The sequence below is a fragment of the Myotis davidii genome, unplaced genomic scaffold (assembly GCF_000327345.1).
Source record: "Myotis davidii unplaced genomic scaffold, ASM32734v1 scaffold866, whole genome shotgun sequence".
NCBI lineage: Eukaryota > Metazoa > Chordata > Mammalia > Chiroptera > Vespertilionidae > Myotis > Myotis davidii.
The window spans coordinates 1948891-1969391 of record NW_006297145.1 but is presented as its reverse complement, the minus strand read 5'-3'; the positions used below and the strand labels follow the sequence as shown (position 1 = coordinate 1969391).

Genomic DNA, 20501 nt, shown 5'->3' with positions numbered 1-20501 from the left:
CTTTTAATCTTTAATATTAGACGTGCTTCAAGTGGTGAATATTTCATGAAGGGACTGTTGCATTTTAACACATTGTTAGTGACCTACCCTTCCCATGTTGGTGAATTACTCTCATCCACATCTCAAGGATTTCAGCCCTCTCTTCCACTAGTTTTACCTGCAGTCACCATCATGGGCCCATTAGGGAGCACATACCTATAGCACCCACATTCAGTGGAATGCCCCGGGCATGATCCTGAGGGGAGAGTTAGAGACTACCCCTGCCTGCACACGGCCCCTTCTGATAGGCCAAGTGTCCAGGGAAGGGGAAAGGTAGACCTTGCTCTCTCTCCTTGCTTCTCCCTCTGCTTCTTTACTTATTCTGAATATTTTGAATACTGTCTCTGACCCAGTCTTCACCCTGTATGCTGTCTTACTACCTCGTTCAGCTAACATTTATTAAGCCCAGACTGATTGCCAGCTATTTGCTAATGCTGGGGGTACAAAGCTTAAGCAGCATTGTGATATATAAAAGCAGTTAGAGTGTTTTTCAGCACTCGCAGTGCTTTGTATAAGGTCAAATGCATAACACGTATAGTGAATCAGTGAAAACAGTAAGGTTATTTGATGAATACAAACGTTTTGAAATCAGGAGTCATGGGTGACAGTTGTACAACCTGTGTCGCCCTAGCATCATAGTCGCTGCCACATTTTGTTTGGGTTGCACAAGGGTGAGAAAACCCTGGTTCGGAAGACATGTCGTTGTAAATAGCATAAGCTTGTTAGCACCTCCACTCCAGTCTCAGTACCCTCCTCAATGGAACAGAGATGACAGGAGATTATTTTAATGAGGCCTGCATAAAACATAACGTAGAGGCGCTCTCCAGTGCCCTACATTCTAGCATGTAACTGCTGAGTGTTTAGAAATTTTTTAAATCTTTATTGTGGAAACTATAACAAATGTCCCCTTTTTTCCCAATTAACCCCTCCCTCTACACTCCCTCTCTCCTCAGGCCTTCACCACACTATTGTGTGTGTCCATGGGTTATGCATATATGCATATACGTTAATTGGTTACTCTCTCTCCACTCCCACCTTCCCTCTGAGAAACATCACTTTTAAAAAATAAATTAAAATATGAAAGATGCGAAGTCCCTAAATCTTCCTCATTGAACTATATACTTTTTTTCCGAGAAATGTGGTTTGAAAACTCTCATGTCAGAACAAATAGAATGCCTGCAGGATGAAAGAACTGCGGGTTCCTCTGGGGGTGTGCATGGGTGTGGTCACCAGAGGACCAGAGAGAAGGCAACCTGACATTAATAGTCCGGAAACTTACCAGAGCCATAGATAGCATGGTTATTTGTTCAGCTCGCAGTGCTGAGTACCTACTCTGTTCCAGGCAGTGAGCTAACCCAGCCCACTTCCTACCAGCGTTTCCCAAGGTGTGTTCCACAGAATACTAAGCCTGTGACTCGTTCACCAGCAAGCTTCCCAAGGTCAGGTAAGTTTAGGGAAAACTGTGTGTGCATCACCCTCATGCAGAAGCACACTCTACTGGCTCTGAGGAATGGTACCGTGTTTCCCAAACACGTTTTTATATAGAATCTATTTTTGGTAAAGCATCTGTGAACATTTTACACATACACCTTAGGAAGAACTAGCAACCAATTGGATCAGAACCTTAAGGCGTGTACAGTGGAGCAGGATGGAGAGTAGCACAGGGGTAGGACAGAGTTTCTGAAAACCCTCCCAGGATTCTGAAGGACATGAGACATCCACTGACCGATGTCAAATGAGCTTGGACAAAGGGGAATACACTTAAGGCAGTGTGGGATGCTGGCAAGAATTCATAAGACATGGCCAGGAAAAAAAAAAAGATGCATGAATACGTGGGTGGATGGATGGAGGGATGGATAGATGCAAGGATGCATGGATGCATGGATGGATGGATGGATGGATGGATGGATGGATGGATAGGTGAGTAGATGGGAGGGAACAAGATGGGGAAGAAACGGAGGAGAGGAGAGTAAAACCAATTAATATAAGCAAACAACGACTAAAATAAAATATGGAGATTGTAAATGAAAAAAAATTCTTTTCCAAAAGGGAAAACCAAAAATATTTGAAGGAGTGGCATTTGATCTGTGGCTTACAAATGAACATGGATTGTTCACTCAGTTAGAGAGAATTCAATTTTCTGATTACACTTTTAGTACAAATGTAATTTATCTTAACTTAGCTATCTGAGGACAAGCCATCCATTTGTGGCCACCAGCCCACTTTCTGTTTCCCTCATTAAGCCATGAGCTCTTTCAGCAGCGAGGTTGTACCTTGATCTTTGTATCCCCTGTGCCAGGCAGATAGCCTGGCAGGGCATTGTGGTCAGGATTCGTTGAATGAATGAATGAACAAATGAATAAAATCTTTATTCCCCACTGTGGCAGGTAGACCAGAAACCCCTCTTTCCGTGGGCAGAATGAAGCGGCTTGCTGTATTTTCTGAGAAAACACCGACAGCAGGGGAGAAGACTGTTTTGTGTGAACAGCATTTCACAAGACTGCTTTCTCGTTTTCCTTACAGGAGAGTGTAGCTGCCACGAAGGCTATGCCCCCGACCCAGTGCACAGACATCTGTGTGTGCGCAGTGACTGGGGACAGAGTGAAGGGTGAGTGGCAAGGGACATGGGGCAGGGACAATGGAGGACTGTTCCCACTTTCTCGGTTCTGTTCCCAGGGACCCCAAACTGCGTCACAAAGAGGACTCTATTTCTGTAACATTTTTATTTCTTCAAAACCCGATGGAAAATAAATCTTGTTTCCCACTAAACCCCGTTTTAGTATTAAAGGTACATGATGACTCTTCTAGAGAACAAATGCTGACATGTAGCACCCCCTCCCAGACCACAAGTAATCCAAGAACAGTTCCTAAAGTGGACCGATGAGGAGACAGAAGCAGGGTTTTGTACATCACTCCATCATGGACAAGCTGGGATTTAAAGGGGCTGAATCCTTCCATATGATGGAGACATTCTTGTTTAACACATACATAGTCTTACCCAGAACAAAATTACTTCTGCAAAACTTGCTTGTTTATAAAGCTACTCTTTTATGAATCCTGCCTACTTCTGACTAATATTATCTCCTGTCTTCTTTTCTTTTCCTCCTATTCTTCCTACAGACCTTGGCCTTACACAACACTTGAGAGGGGCTATGATTTGGTGACGGGGGAGCAAGCCCCGGAAAAGATTCTCAGGTGAGTTGAGAATCCTGTCGGGGCACGATGCTGGGGAATGAAGGGAGGTTCTCATGGGGAAGTGTGGCTATGCCTTCTTAGCTGATCGAACCTGTGCACTTCTGGGCTGTAATGAGTGCAGAGGGACTCTCATGGGCACAGATGTACCATCACAGCCCCCGTTACTATGGAGATCTATTTCTTATCTGTCTGGCATCTAGACTTAGGGACTGAGGTAGTTAACCTGGAAGAGACATTACTGATTATCTCGTCTAGTGGTTTAAAAATATCCTATAACTATTGGCCCTGTTCCTGCTAGCTCCATGAAATCTCGTGTGAAACGTCAATACCTAAGCTGATAAAGACGTACAGCAAATTAAGTGGCAGACTGGAAATCAGATTTGGGTTCAAACGGATTCAGAGTGCATGCTTTTAACCTTTGTGCAGACTCCCCTGCTGACTACGCAGTCATGCATGGAACTCGGCTAGGTACCAGGAGTGCTTGGGAAGGCAGAGCTGAGATGGTCTCTATCCTTACAGAGCCCACTGTTTATTGAGAGCAGGCCCTGTACTCCCATGGGCTCCATGACTAATAGGTTTAAGAAATGACCATCCAAGTCTGAGCAGAGTGGGCCTAAATTGTGCCTTGGAGAATGTAGGGGGACGCAATTGGGTGGGGAAGAGAAAAGGGGTCCGAGAAGGGATGGGGGGAGGATCCATTTCTTCAGTTTTCATTCTGCTTCCTAGGGAGTTCCCCAATGGAAACTCTTACATTGCAGGTCTACTTTCAGCTTGGGCCAAGGACTCTGGCTTCCTGTCAGCAAAAGCTTTGTGGTCCCGCCTGTGGAGCTGTCCATCAACCCCCTGGCCAGCTGCAAGACTGATGTGCTCGTCACAGAAGACCCTGCAGATGTCAGGTAGGGAAGTTCCTCTCCAGTATCCTTGTAGCAAGAACTTCTTGGAGCCCTGGGAGCCCCTGTTTCAGGACCACAGGAACTCCTGTGAAGAAGTACCCTTCACATGGTTGCAGTAGGCTGCTGCCTTGTAGATGATGTAAGGAACTCTGTTAAGTATGCCATGCTCCGTGCTCCTAATAGTGCCCTCCATTGGTGGGCCTCAAGGCCTTGTATTTCAACATCCTTACTCTACTTCAGGGCATGTATAAAATATGGGATAGGCTAAAACATCACCTGGCACATCATGGAGTCATTAATGGTCTTATCTAAGGCCATTACTTAATCCTATATCTGAGAGTCACGAAAGTGAATGGTTGGAGAATGCGATGCTTTCTATGGTGATTTTGGGCTACTTCATATGTTCTAAATGTCCAGGTCTAATGTGTTTGTTCTTTATTCATGAAAGGATGGAGACTGAACCCCTCCGTACATGTTTTATACCGTGTAGTTAACTTCATTATAGACTAACTCTTCTGTGCTTCAAGTAGTTGCTTACATATCATTCTGTCCCATTAGTGGAGACTATCTTAAGGTCAAAGAAAATAACTTATTTAGCTTCTTAATCCCCAGTTCCCAGCTCATAATGGACCTCTACTAAATGTTTATTGATTTAATTAAACCAGTGGTCTTAGATCTGATCCTAGTACTATCTTGGAGCTTTTCACTGGAGGGTTTTTTCCTTTCTCCCAATTGGATTAAGAGAAGCATTTTAGAAATTTAAATGTTATTAAAAATGGACTCAGAGTATACTTTTGGAATTGGCTTGTACACGCTTATTAGCCCCTGAACTGGAACTTGGAGTCATGGCAATTCCTACCCCCAGTGATTGTTACTCTACCACTGCCTTTGGGTCATTCTGAGTCAAGATGTTATCATATGTCCATGGCATCTTGATAGGAAGCTCCTAGAACCCAACTATCCCTGCTTTTTACAGGTTGTTTAGTTTCACCTTCTCAACTTTTTAGGGGGTAGGGATGAACCAGACATGATTTTCCAGGCTATTGGTATTTCCCAAAAGAGGTAGTTTTAAAAAAAGAATAGATTGCAAAAGGGATAGCATTTAGTAAATGAAGTGTTAATTATGAAGAACTAAGATGGTTTCAGGCACACATAAATTAATTAATGGTAGATGATAATTTTCCATTTTTGATAGAATTGAAGTAGATGAGACCTTTAAAGCATGTGGTCAGGTTCCTCTGTATTGCACATTTTAAAGGTGGAGCAAAGACCACCTGGTTGAAAGTCTATTAAAGACATCCAATGAGCTGGCCTGAAATCAACTGCAAGACAGTCTCTAGTGACTTTCCTCAGAGTTCTGTACTGTTGACATTGAATTTGTGGTTTCGGTGAAGCTAAAGCTGTCACACTGACTGATGGGAGTCCTCACCTTGGGTTAGAATCCTATCTCTGCCATGTATGAGCTATGTGATCCTGGTCACGTCCACTTGCCTAGTTTCCATTTCTTTGCCAAATGGGATAAGAACAGCGCCTTCCTCACAGAATGTAGTAATAATTCATATCCATTGATCATTTCCGATGTGCCCAGCACCCTCCTGACATCTCATTACATCCTTACGTTAACCCCATGAGTTGATGCTATTATTATTGTTTTCATTTTACAGAGTAAAATATAATCTGCGCCATAAAGGTGATTCCTTTACTAGTTAAGTGATGGAACCAAGTTTCCACTCAGATCTCTCCAGCTCTGGAACCCATGTCCCTAACTATTTCATTGAAACATTTCCAAGGAGTTATAATGATTCAATAATATAAGTAAATGCTGGTACATAATATACTCCCAAAGTTACATTGCACCAATTTTAGGTATTGCATGAATTTTAGATGAATTGGAGTCCCACTACAGTAAAGTTCAAGTAGAAACTGGTGATGGTGGGAGAAGGCAGTGTTGGGAAGGTGATGTACTGTGTCATGCTGCTGAGAAAGACCATAATCTTCAGGATAAAATAGCTAGTTGACCTCCTTCAATCTGAATTACATTAAATAGCAAGCCGGCCAAGAGGGTCCCACAGTATCAATCTTCAGGGACTCTAACACATCTTTGGAAATGTTCAAAAGAAATGAGAAAAATATAAGTTGTAGAATGCATTTCAGGGAGAGTATCAGATGTAGTTGGAAGGAACACGGTAGTACGTTGAAAGTGGGGGAGACATCCAAGGGGCATGGTCCAATAGCATTAGATGCCCCTTGAGCTCAGGCTAAGGATTCTGTGCCCTGTTACTGGAGGGTGTGCTTTCATCAAGCTGGGGCCAGAGCGGAGTTGCTCAGGACAACAGAGGAGATGAAAATCTGCAGCTATGGACCCTCTTTCTCTACCCTTTCTCAACAAACCATGAAGTTTCTCCTTTAAAGAAAAGTGGTGCGAATAACTGAAGAGTACTTACTCGATTTGGGCACTGGTTTGATTTGGGCACTAAATTATTATCCTGCTTGGCCCACATGCCTTTGTCTGGGCTTGAAGCGATCACACAGACAGACAGCCTTTCGAGTTTTCTCTTGATTTTACCTTTCACATGTCCATTGGTTTCACTGCGAGGGTGGGGAAAAGATGGTGATCATCACCATTCTGCAGAATCTGTGCTGTGTAGGTTGAGTTTTTCAAGCTGCAGGAATAAACCTTGTTTGACATGCTAAGCCCAGGCAAGCATATCAGGGGCGTTTAAAGAATTAATAAGTTCTAATCAGATGATAGGTGCAACATTAATAAATAATAGATCATAATTATAGATCTCCAGTAACATGCCACGGAGTCACAACAGAGAGATGAGAAGCAGAGACAGCAAGAAAAAGATCAGCTTTCCGGTAGGATGGAAAAGGAAAACTTAGAGACGTTTTGCTAGTTGATTTTTGTTTTTTTTTTAGTTGGTGACAGAATCTTGCATAAGTAAGGAATCTTGTATTATAGGAGGCAGAGCAATTTAGCAGTCCAATGTTCAGGCACTGCCTATCTGGGTGGCTACATTTAAAATAACTGATGATATCCAATGTCAGTGAGGATAGGGAACAACTGGAACTCTCACACCCTAATAGTGGGAATGGAAGTTAGACTGACCATTTTGTAAACCTGTTGAGCGGTATCTACTTCAGTTGAATGTCTCCATCGGTTCCACTCTGCATAATATACTTAACAGAAATGTGTATAGTACATTCAAGTATATTCATTTGTATTGCTAGAAAGCTGGGAGAAAATCCACAAATTGATTTAAAAAAAAACAAGATATATGAATTATGGAATGATCATACACTGGAATACTATTAATAATGACTATTCAAGAACACAACCACCATACCCATCTCACAAATATAACATTGAATTATGGAAGCCGCACACAAATAATGGAATTAATTTTGGGGGGAGTCAAAAGTTACATGTAGATTTTCAACTGTGTGGAGGTCATGGGGGGTCAGTACCCCTAACACCTGTGTGGTTCAAGGGTCAACTATATATGTTTATATATATAAAGATCAGAACCAGTAAAAACTAATCCTTGAGGGTAGAAGAAAGGATGGGGATTACCTTTGCGTGATAGAGGGGCAGTGGCATGGGGAGAGCACAAAAAGTTTTTTTGTGGCGCTGATGATAATTAGTTCTTGATCTGAGTGGTAGGGGCCTGGGGTGTTTCGAGTCTGTAAAAATGCTGTGGCTCTACAGCTATGATTTGCACTCCTTTCTTTATGTGTGCTCTATTTTGATTAAACATAAACTTTATGATAGAAGGTTGTTCACTGTTTTAAACGCATGGACTTTGGAGCTCAGCTGAGCTGAGATCAGATCCCAGTCCCTCACCTGTGTCCTGCAGGAGCTTTTCTGTGGCTGCCAGCCCTTGTGGGGAGTGCAGATAGCATCTATGCCTAGAAGGTGAAACTAAATGACATCATACATTGAAAAGCACTGAGTCAGACACATGGTGACCTCAAGAAGTATGAGTTATTACTTTGCTGTTATTGTAGCATAGTATAGCAGTGTTTTATGTTCATCTTTTTAGTTCTTTTCTGTTTCTTTTGCTGAAAGGCCACATCCATTCTAAGATGCATCTTAAAATCAATAGTGTCTTAGTATTGAGCATTCACATCAATCCCTTTGTCAGGGGGGCGTTGGGGAGACTTAAATGAATATGCCAAAGCTATACCGTGTGGTAAGTCTGGGGGCTTTGTGTGCATGGAGATATTTGCAGAATGAATGCGGGACACACAGAGCGCCTTGAGGGGGTTGGAAAAGGAAGAAAAAATCCTGACCAAAGGAATTAGAAAAGCATTTGCAGGAAAGAAAACATTGGCAATTAACCTTGGACTGTGGACAGCGTTGGGCTGTATGGCATCTAAGGTGGGAGGGAGGGCTTTCACGTGCCAGGAGTGGAAGGGCCAAAGATGAGAACGCTCCCCTGGGCAGCTCCCTTGCCCAGCCTGGCCCAGCAGGAAGCTGCTGGCAGTGAGGTTTTCAGCATTGGAGACTCTAATGATGTCAGCTCCAAAGGTGGAGGAGCCGAGTGCGCTCTAGTTAAATTGCATACAGCTTCCTTTCAACTCCGAAAACCTTGGCTAGGCCCTTCCTGTGTGCCTGCCACTGTGCCAGGGACTGTAGGGGAACAGATGAATAAGGACCCCCATGGTGTAGCGAGGAGCATGGAACAAGAAACCGACTTGAGAGATGAAATGGAAGATACTGTGGAGAGAGAAGCATGATTGCTGCGCCCTGGGCCTTCTTCACAGTTTCAACCAGAGTGGGTTCTTCTTACAAGAGAGATGCGAGGCTAGCTATTATCATTGGAATAATAACCATCCAAGAAGCCAGCTTTTGGAGCCCCTTAGTGATTTTTCTATAATCTCAAATCAATGAAAACGAAGTGGTGGAACCCTGTTAAGTCCCTGCATGTTGTGGATGGAACTATGGGATGTCGGAAAGCATGCTAGCATTGCTCAGTGGGTGTCAGTTTTCCCACTGAATTCGTTCTGAATAGAATTGAGAACAGTTCCTTGTTCTTTCGGCCTCTTCATTCCAAGCACTTACAATTTATTGCACACCTACTGTATGCCAGGCTCAGTATTGGAGGTATGAAATGTGAAGACTAGACATCTCCGTGCACGGAATGAGACAATATTGCAAACAAGAAGATGCTGTGCTTTGGGACAGGGGGTGGGGGTAGTGGGAAAGTTCAGGCTGAGAAGGTGCCCCTGTGTGATGGGCACAGCTGCCAGGCCTAGACATACGGAGACTAGGAAGAGAGTGTAGGCTTGCGATCCTGCAGTCCTGGGTGCAAGTCCTGGCACCGCAGTTGGCTCCCTGAACTTCTTGGGCCAAGTCAGGTCACCTCTCCAAACCTCCATTTCCAAACCTGCACAGTCCAGATTGTTGTGTTTCCCTCAGATTTTGTTGTTAGGACTGCATAACATTTGTAGAATAACCCGTACGGCCTCTGACGTGTCATTGGTGTTGAAGGGGTGAGGCATTTTAGGAGTTTAAGCAGGCACTGTAGTACAGAGAAGCAAGTGAGCACATGATGCCGTGGGGTCAGGAGACTCAAGTTGGAGTTCCTGTTACAGAAGCTGTGCCATAGTGAGGAGGGCTATGTCATCCTTCCTCCTGACCACGGTAGACATCAACGGCAAGGGCAAGAGGGAAGGAACGGCAGGCCATCAGGTGTGTGGAGTAGGCAGGATTGAGTTCAGGCCAAGGCAGATGATAACATGTCAGGAGGACCTGGATGGGAAGGCCCAGGCAACACAGTCTGGGGGAAGTGCCTGCTAGAGGCCTTGTTTGGTTTAATTCTCAAGATTCCTCCCTCCTATCAGAGGTGGGTGAGTAATGCGGAGTGGATTTTGTTAATGAGTGTGTGTGTGCACTCACGTGCATGTGGGCACACTCATGGCAGTTGAGCACTTCCCTTCCCAGCAGGGATATTGAGTTAGAGGAGGGCTTCCTCAGTTCTCATTAGCATCTCAGCCCCATCATGCCTCTGCCAGTTTCCCCTTCCTCACCAATTATTCATGTAGATGTGCAGACGTTCCCAAAGGGAAAAGGACTTCAATAGGCAATCAGTCCGCTTACCTGCTTGAAACACAGAAGAGAGGAGGGTTGGATAAAGGGAATAGTGAGGGTGCTGGAGCCAAAGTCCCTGGGTTCAAATCCCAGCCCCACCACTTACTGGCTGATCTTGTTTAAGTTCCTTAAACTTTCTGAGGCTCAGTTTCCTCTCTGTAAATGGGGATGGTAACTGCTCTTCTATCTGTTGATGTTTTTGAGAATCGAATGAGATACGTTTAAATGCTTAGCCCCATAGTTATAAATAGTGATGGCTCCCATGTATTGAGCACTTCCTTTCTGTCAGGCCCTGACTGAGCACGCTGCATGCCTTGCTTCTGATTGCACAAGTCAGTCAATCCTGGGGTTACTACTGTTTACAGATGAGGAAACCGAGGCTCAAAAGGTTTAGGTTATCTGCCCAACTATTACCGTGAGTCACAGAATCAGGATTTGAACTCAGGCTGTTTGGTGAGCAGTCAGGAAATGCTGGCTACTGTGGAGGAGGATTCTCTGTAAAATCGAGGAGTAGGCTCACGGGATTTTCTGTCTTAGTTCACCGTGAGTGCGCAAGTCCATCCCCTGCTGATGGAAGACTAAGTGCTAAGTGGGAAAAGGGGAGCTTCTGGGAGAACCAGGGAGTCCGCCTGGCACTCGCAGCTGCGTTCCGGGAATTTGGGCACCAGAACTTGCCCTGCACGACCATACCCCTCTTGTTAGGAGAGGGAAGCCCCTCTGGGAAGCATTCCTACAAAGGCCTCCACGCGCCCTACCAAGTGGATGTACTGTATGCCCACAACTCTTCACAGCCTCCCTGCCTGTCATTCAGCCAGTAAGCCTGGAGACATATATATTTCCCCCGTTTGAGTTTAGCGATTGTAATAAAAGTGAAGTCTATTAGGATGAGTTTCTGCCCAGACTCGGTAAATCTCTCCAAACGCCGCTCAGCACCAGATCTCCCTTAGCCTTGGCCGCCAGGGAGGCTGGAGCATGCGCCAACTGTCAGCTCCGGCGAAAGGGCCACGGCACGGGCTCTGCTAAATGAAACCCAAATGGAAACTTTGCATTATAAATATTGAAGTGACCCCGGTTGGATACAGGGGAACCAGTTAGCTAAGCTCCTCGCTGCCATGCAGCAGATGCTAAATTATTAAAACTTTAATAAATGTAATAATAAATATTTGATGTTGAATTACAGAAGGCTTTGCAGATACAGTGAAACTGAGAAATGACTTGTTACATCTGCATTAGAAGTTAAACACTTTTCAACTTCTGATGTTGAAATGGGACGGACCGCAGGTTTTTAGGAGAAAAAAGAGAGAGAAGGGAGAGGCATGAAAGCAGGCTGAGCTGGGAGTCAGGACACCTGGGTTTCAGTCCGGAATCCATACTGAACACAGTGATGAGTGGCAGCGTGGGCATGCTTTCTGGGTAGAGGCCTTCACACAGCTTCTCCTAGATGATCCCACAGCCATCTTCCTGATGCTATTTTTTTTAAATATATTTTTATTGATTTCAAAGAGGAAGGGAGAGGAAGAGGGAGAGAGAGAAACATCAATGATGAGAATCATTGATCGGCTGCCTCCTACGCACCCCCTACTGGAAACCAGACCCTGACCTCCTGGTTCATAGGTTGGTGCTCAACCACTAAGTCATACCTGCTGGGCAAGAGAAGCTGTTTTTAAAGCCCCCTTTCCTCAGGTGAGGACACTGGCATTCTAAGACCTTAAACAGCACAGCTGGTGGGCAGACAAATTGGAATCTGAATATAGGTTTCTGCTCTCAGGACCCTGTGTCATTCTTCATCTCACCATGCCTCCCTCCCTGGCTGTGTGGAAACCCTTTCTGGTCTTTATGAGCCAGGATGTCTTGGGTTTCAGGGGACAGAAACCCAGTTAAAAATGAGCTTAACGACAACTGTATTAGAAGGACGCCATGATCATGATGGGAAGGAAAGGTGAGAGGTGAGCTTAGCCGCGGAGATGAGGCAAACTAAGGGAATTGCAAGGTTCTGCTTACCTTCTCTGCATCACTCCTGCATCACTCCTGCATGGCTGCATTCTCTCCCAGGACGAAACTCCTTCCTGCCCGTCCTCACCCGTGCCAGTGATGTGCTCATCCTGACTCCCCAAGAGTGAAGGCTTCTCTTACTTCAGCTGCTGCTTGTGAAAATTCCTGGAGCAGGAATTTTGGGCCTGGCATGGGCTTAGATCAGGGGTGGGCAAACTACGGCCCGTGGGCCGGATCCGGCCCATTTGAAATGAATAAAAATAAAAAATAAAAAATAAAGACCGTACCCTTTTACGTAATGATGTTTACTTTGAATTTATATTAGTTCACACAAACACTCCATCCATGCTTTTGTTCTGGCCCTCCGGTCCAGTTTAAGAACCCATTGTGGCCCTCGAGTCAAAAAGTTTGCCCACCCCTGGGCTAGATGCTCATCTCTAGTTAGTCATCTATGATTAGGGGGCAGGGTCACCAAGCGCAGGCACAGCCATGGAAGGGAGTAGGAGGACCATGAGCTAAACATCTATTCCAACCCATTGGGCTTCTGTATATCCACTTACCTTAGAGGCTGGGCTAAATCAGAGAGGGCAGATATCAGACATCTCATTTGCCCACTAAGATAAGTGAGTTAGGGCTGCCCAGGATATTCTGTTGGAAGAATTCCTGAGGCCACGGACAGACTCGGCTGGGAAAAGTGTGGTGACGAGCCCATGATGGCCGCCTTCAGTCTCGGATGGGAGTTGTGAGCGCAGAGTCCTCTCTGAACTTGGTGAAATTCAGAGATCTTTCCAGCTTTGCATCTGATTACTTGACGGCTGTGTCCACCTGTAAAATAAGAGAGATCTTTGGTTGCCGAGATGCAGAAGAAAGTCATGTGGATGGAGAGATTGAGGATGAATTAGGAATGGAGCTGTCTTACTCCCTTTATCTGCTTTTATCCACCTACCTGTTCCCTGGGGGGTACATTCAGATAATCTCATCTTGATGCCAATAAGTTCCCTGAGATACATTTCTGGCTTGAGGCAGAGTTGAAGCCGCCATATAGGTCCTTCCTAGACACTGTCTGGCTCTATCATTGTCACTTGTAATGTATTACAAATTGAATGCTCGAATTTAAGCTGTACACAGACCACCCACATTGCGGGGGACTTGGAATGCATCTTGGAGTTCGGGACACATTTAAACCAACTAGAAGGACCTGCTGCCATCACATCGGTGGTTCTCAGCTGATAGCATCCCTCTGCCTGCCAGGGTCTCACGGTGTTCCCTTAGAAATCCCTGCCCTGTTCTCACCCAGACAGGCCAGGCTTTAGCAGCACCTCAGGGGCAGGGATCACAAGATAAACTAAGATGAACAATCACATTGCCTTCTAAGAGTCCTGTCCACACCCTCTGATGTGCAGCAAGGCTGGGTTAGCCGTGGTGAAACGGAACCGCCAGGGAGGGCCTGTGCCTGGATCTGGACACAGGGCCTGCACAGGTGCCAAAGGGTGAGGGAGGCAGCTGTGAGGTGCCCAGTCCCATGGGTGAATGCAGCATTTGGGAGGCATGATGGGAAGCAGTCAGGGAAGCCCACAGTTCCACATACTCCAGAAGGGCCTGGTCTTCGGGGAAAGACTTTAGTAGCCTGTGAAAGATGAGATATCATAAGTCAAAAGGAGAAGGCTCGCTTCCCTCATCTGTGACATGGGCCTTGAAGGGGATGGTTTTTGTCGTCAGAGGACATTGCCAATGTCTGGGAACATTTTTGGTTGCCACATTTGGGAAAGTGTTACTGGCATCTAGTGGGTAGAGGCCAGGGATGTTGCTAAACATCCTACAATGCACAGTGCACCCCTTCTAAAACCCCCCATTTCAGTTCAGGGCCAAGGTTGAGAAGCCCTACCTTAGATGATGTTATATTAGCCTCATTGAACAGATGAGCAAACTAAGACTCGGGAGGCATGAGTTCAAATTTCTGTTCGTTCCATTGCATCCCTGTAAAGTCCCAATTCTAAAGGAGTTGGGATATGGTGCAGGTTCGTAAGCCAGAAATTGAAGCATGAAGGGAAAAGCTGGCATGCATAGACTGAACCTGGGATGACAGGAAGGTCTCACGAATAAGGTTGTTTGCTGGCCCACGAGTGCTATAGGAACCCTTCCTTCTGGTGCCAGGGGCTGCATGGGCCCAGCACCCGGGCTGTGGGGGCGAGTGGCAGCATCGCAGGCAGGTCTGACAGCAACCGCTCCGGCAAAGTGAGCCAGAGACACCCCGCCCGCCCTTGCTCTGACGGATTTTGAACATTAAAAAAAAGTTTACAATCCCAGCTGGGCAGGCATAAATCACAGCGCCTCTGTGCAGAAGCAGCTGACGTGACTTATGGCCCCATCACCATGGCAACGGGAGCCCAGTGGGCACATGCACAAAAGCTCCACTCGCGCCTGACAGGCCTGTGTGGGGCCTGATGAAGAGGCAAGTGTTCCGGAGAAAGGATGGATTCTCTAGAACTCACTGCTCATGTGTCTTCGCTCTTCACCGGAGCGAGCCCCTCACTCCTTCCCCCCTCGCGCCATCCCCAGCCAGCAGGAGTGTTCTGGGTGCGAAGGAGATTTCTTCTTTTACCTGGAAGGTTTGCCAAACAGACCCTTAGAGCCCGGGAAGACCTGGCTGGGCCTGCCTGGCCCGCTCCCTGTGCTGAGTTATGATGATAGCTCCTATGTCTTCAGCTCCAATCCATGCAAACACTGGGCAGATACTTCTTCCTGGGTGTTGGCAGATTGGCCTCTTAGATTTTCTTCCTGCCTCCGTGACCCCTCTGCCTGCAGCTAAAACATATTCCTCAAGATGGCAAGCCTACTTTAGACCTCTCCATCGCTCTCCTTTGCCTGTTGCCAGGAAGACAAAGCCCACCCTTCTCAGGGGGAAACCAGCCCTTGGCATCTAGCCCTGCTTCTCTCTTCAGTCATGTCCCCCAGGTCCCGCCTAGAAGCGCCAGCTTTCTTGAGTTCCTTCTTGTAGTTCCTCGTGCCTCTGTCCCTCCTGCCTACAACACAGGCATCATCGGCCTGTTCATCTGGCAGTCTTCTCCCCGTCCATCAGGGCTCAGAATACACCACCTCCTCCGGGAAGCCTTATCTAATCTCCAAAGTCCCATGTAGAAGCCCTGTCTCTGCCTGCTCACAGCATCTGACATCGCCCCATCGCTGAACTCACCGTCATCACGCAGGGCTACTGTGTAGCAGGGCTGCTGAGCTCCATGACCCCTACCTTCCTGCTTGGGTCACCGTTTCCTCTCTCTTGGCATGGCTATCAACTCCTCACCACACTTCCTGCCTTCACTCCTGCCACCCTCAAATCCAGGCCTCGGGGATATTTTCTTCCAACACAGAATCCTCGTTATGTCATTCCTAATGGAACTCATTCCATAGTCTTTCCTTGCCCGTATAAGAAGTCCAAATGTCTCTCGCATGCCCCTGGCTGCATCTCCTGCCTCCACCCTACATTGCACTCTGTGGGTATTCATGTCTAGGTATTGTGTCTGCTTTCTTGTCACCAGGTCTATTTTGGATGCACACCATTCAGCACCACTACCAGTCTCCAATGAGTAAGATCACTCCTACTTGTCCTTTAGGTCTCAATTTAAACGTCTCTTCTACTAGGAGGCCAGGTCTTACCTGCTTAGGTTAGGTGAGGTGAGTGGCTCTCCAACCTGGTACATGCTTGTCACCTGGCAAGCTTTTAAAAGTCATGGATGCCTGCTGGAGCTCGAGCGTGAGTTTGAAGAACAGCATATTCACAGTCCCCAGGCCTCTTTCTACAACCATCTCCTGGCCACAGCATTGCCTGCCAGAAGCACATAACCCAGATCTCATCATCAGCAAACATGGGGAAGACCCAGATTGGAGGGCATCCTACAAATAGCTGACCTGTACCTTTAAGAGTGATAAAGTCACAAAGACAAAGCCAAATGAGGAGCTAGCCAAATTAAAGGAGTCCAAAGAAATGGTGTGGCATATAAATGGATTATTTTCTTCAACTTTACTGTGATACGATTCACAGATAAAGTTGCAATGTATTCAAAGTGCACACAATATGATGGTTTGATATGTGTTTACATTGTGAGAGGATTTCCACTAAGCTGGGGTTTTCTTCTGCAATAAAGGACAGTAGCAGGGGACACATGAAGAAATGTGCAGATTAGACCTTAGTCCTGTAGCTGTGATAATCTCTTGCTGTCAATAACTGAATTAGAGTTATTAAAGATATTTTTGCTTTTAGAAAGTGGACACTGAAGTATTTATTGGTAAGGGGGCATCGTACCTTTTTATTATTATTATTGACTTCAGAGAGGAAGTGACAGGGAGAGAAGGAGATGGAAGCATCAATGATGAAAGAGAATCATTGATTGGCTGCCTCTTGCACACCACCAACTGGGTATCGAGCCTGCAACCTTGACCGGAATCGAACCCAGAACCGTGTGTGTGTGTGTGTGTGTGTGTGTGTGTGTGTGTGTGCGCGTGTGTGTGTACAGAGAGAAAATGAGATAAAGGAGAAAGAAAAATTGGAATGCATGAGCTCTCCAATTTTGTTCTTTTTAAAGATTGTGTTGACTATTCTGGGTTCCTTGTGTTTCCATATAAATCTAGGACAAGCTTGTCAATTTCTACAAAAAAAAAAAAAAAAAGGCTGGGCTTTTGATAGGGCCGGCATTGAATCTGTACCTCCGTTTTGGGGAGTATTGCCATTTTAATGATTCACTGATGCCAAACCATCAGCAGTTACTAAATGCTCTTATTGCCTCGGTGAATGGGGGAGTTAAAATCACCAATGGTCCTTCCACTATAAATATCTGTAGGGGACCTATTGGGTCCAAGATGGAGATCTGAGAGAGCCTCCTCCAGCCCTTCCTTTTAGTATAGAAAAACTGAGGCACAGAGGTGACGTGGCGCTACCCACCATCCCACTGGAGGACAGTGGAACAGGCCACCTGGGTCCCTGTCAAGGGCCTCTTCTGATTTTGTCAGCTGCATCTCCATGGCCCCAGCCAGCATGGATGTTCTTTCTTCTGGAGTCACGGGCGGCTCAGCAGGACTGGGCCCCTGATGGGAGGTTGTAATGAAAAGCAGCCTGGAGCCCAGGGGATGCAGCTCTGTACGCCGTTACTTCGTGGCTGAGACAGCGGCTTGAGGCCAACACCAGCGGCCCTCGCTCCTGACAGCAGGTATGGATGATGAATGGGCAGCTTAGCATGATGGAGCAAATTGATCATTGCATCACCGACCACAACTTATTCATTCCTGCAAAGAGGGCAATTCATTATCCAGCATGTCACACTGCCCGTGTCATCGCCTGAGATAAAAGCCGGAGGCCTCACAGCCCGTGCATATCAGCACATCTCACCTCTTCTTCATGGGAGAGCAAGGCTGCAGATGCAGAGTGCCGGGGGCTCCCTGCAGCGCCAAGGCCTTTCCCCGCTTGGGCAGACTCTGAGGGCTCCTCTTCTTCACCAGGGAATGAATAGGAGCACAACTCAAGGGCTCTTACGCCAATCCCCAATAGCGAATGAGTTGCATGGTTGAGCCCAGCCTTATGCCCCCTGGAGCGCAATGTTGAGAAGGATCCTCAGTCTGCATGTGAGCGCCATAGAAATGAAAGCGCCATAGGAATCGTTTAGCAATGGCTATGGCGGGTCTAGACAAAGCAGCCAGAAATGTCTTCGTGTATAGTCCTCCTTTCAGCGATGGGGCCGGTTGGACCATTTCATACAACTCTCACGTTCTGTCAGATCCTCAGCAGCATTAAGGATAAGTTAAAAAGGAGTTAAAACATAGTGTGCAGTTACAGACAATTAATGAACGCTTATATGTCTTTGTTATTTCAATCAGTGCATTAGCTGTTCACTAGCGTAGTACAACCCACAGGTTTGCCACAGGTACGTTATAAGAGATATAACAGGAAATATTTCAAGTTTGGAAATATTTTCTTTTTTTAGAGGATTTTTAAAATGTAGTGGATTCTGAGTGATGAGTATATAGTAGCCCTCCCTTGAATTCTAGAATGCGTTCTGGAGTGGAAGAGAGAACAGTGTGACCAGAGTAACTTGTCCATGAGGTGGTGACTTGCGCACTCACTCACCAAACCTGCCATCGCTCCCTGAACCTCTGCCTCCAAACAAGCCGCTGGGCTTCGTCTGCCTCTGCCCCTCTCTGGCTGGACTCCAGGACGTGGCCCTGCCCACTCTGGTCTAAGGCAGACTCTCTGCTCGGGCTCTGACCTCAGGCGCTCCAGTTTATGGAAGGCCCTCGCCCTGGGGATTATACCCTCCCCTTCCTTTATTGTTGCAAAAACCAAACCTCAGCCACTCACCTGTAAACAGGAATCTGGTGGTGCCACGACTGTGGAGATGACTATGATTGAGGTGGGCCCACATACCCACCACCTAAATTCTAGAAGCGCAGAGCGCTCGCGGCCACTCCCCCTCCTACCTCAGCTCCTGTTTGTGTGTTGGCTACATCACTTTCATGTCCTCGGGAAGGTATAGGCATGGGCACCAGGAAGTCTGGAGACACAGTCTTACATCTTGAAGTAGAGGAAACAGGCTCTCTCTTCCTCCCTGTGTTGTGGAAAGCCCCAGGGAAGGATTTGTATTGGCCCAGCCAGGTGCCCGTGCCCTCCGCTGGGACAAGTCCTGATAAACAGGGTCAGGTGCTTGGTCAAGCCTGGCATATGCTGTGGCCAGGAGGGCAGGCTGCTTTCATATCTGCCCCCGTCCCTTCCCCCACAGCCATGTGTAGTGTGAAGGAGAGAAGACTGGAAAAGGAAGAAGGAGAGAGGAAGTTGGGTGATGTTGCCAGAACAAGATGGAAAGAAATGCTTTTCACAGGAAAACAACTGCCCGTGACAATGTTTCATTTCTCCTTCAGTACTGCCCTTTTTTTCCCCAATATTTAAACATGCTCAACCATATCTCATTAAAAATAAATACTGATCATTGAAAATGCAATAGAAGTTCTCTCTTAATCACGCTTTTCCGGCCTTTTCCCTTTCTTAACAGCCAAATCTACTGAGCAAATAGTTTGTGTGTGTAATTTCCTAGCCACTTCTCAGCATCCCGAAAATAGCTTCCTTTAGCCTAAAGGTTCTTAACCAGGGACAGTTCTGCGCCCTCCTCCTAGAAGTAATGGCAATGTCTGGAGTAATTTTGGTTGCCACAACTGGGAGGGTGCTTCTGGCATCTAGTGGGTGGAAGCTAGGGATGCTGTAAACATCCTACAATGCACAGGGCAGTACCACACACACAAACACCCATAAAAAGGAACTGAATAGCCCAAAATACCATTAGTGTCAAGACTGAGAAATCTCAGTCCCTTCTCCTAGACCTATCTGCTTTATTCCTGATTGCCTTGCATATTCTTTTGTAGACTCCCTGATCGACCATCCAAACTCTCAGCTGATGCTGAAATAACAACCACCACCAAACAAAGAAAAAAGAAACACAATAAAACCTGCCATTTATTGAGCATTTACCATATGCCAGGCAGTGGTCTCTGTTTTCTTTTTTTTTTCATGCAACTGCCATATCTAATCCTCACAAAGGCATTCTAAGATAGGGACTATTATTGTACTTAAAGTCATAGGCCCGTCTCTCAGGGCAAGCCAAAATTCAAACTCAAACTATTTGTTCCAGGGGCTGTGCCTTTAACTACTAACCTGCAAAGGCCCCATCACCCCTGGAGTCCTCACTGTCTCCACTGGAAGCTATGAGGGCAGGCTCCCACCTTCCTCCTCCTAGACAGACTCTCTTGGACATCAGCACATTCCAGAAGTGAGTGTGTCCTGACCCCAGGTCCAGCTCCTCACAGGCTGCAGCACTCTCACTGTGTGCACCAAGCTCCCCCCAGTTCTTCCTCCCCCAAAGGAGAAGAAGAGCTTGGCATTCCGTGAGGCAGGGATCCATGAGGAAGAGGGAGAGAGAGCGGGAGGAGGAGAGAGAGGAATCTGTATTTCTCTAGCATGTTTTGAAACAGTGATGACAAATATGCTGTAGAGAACTCAAGTAAAACTTTAAAAGTATATCATTTATATCGCTTGGAAGCAACCAAGAATTCTAGCACTGGGGCTGGCATTCCATCAATAGAGGCTGCATTCTGCACAGCCCTTTGTGATGGTCACCAAGCACAGGTGCCTGTTCAAGCCTCAGGAAGTCCAGTGCTTGCCAAACTCAGGTGACCTAGGATCTCTTTTTCATATGTTATTGATTAATAATAATTGAAATATATATTGAAAAGTGCTAATCCAATTACTA

The 20501-nt window shown here is 46.3% G+C and overlaps 1 protein-coding gene across 2 annotated transcripts in view; it reads left to right on the top strand.

The window, feature by feature from the left end:
• The window catches only part of ASTN2 (astrotactin 2), a 647457-nt gene that overhangs the window by 230775 nt on the left and 396181 nt on the right, over window positions 1-20501 (top strand). Inside the window, exons 7-9 of one of the 2 annotated variants that reach the window (XM_006772883.2) lie at window positions 2563-2647; window positions 3160-3234; window positions 4005-4130. In XM_006772883.2, the coding sequence (XP_006772946.1) occupies window positions 2563-2647; window positions 3160-3234; window positions 4005-4130 (286 nt within the window). Of the gene's footprint in view, window positions 1-2562; window positions 2648-3159; window positions 3235-3992; window positions 4131-20501 lie in introns of both variants that reach the window. The other variant, XM_006772882.2, reaches the window with a different exon arrangement.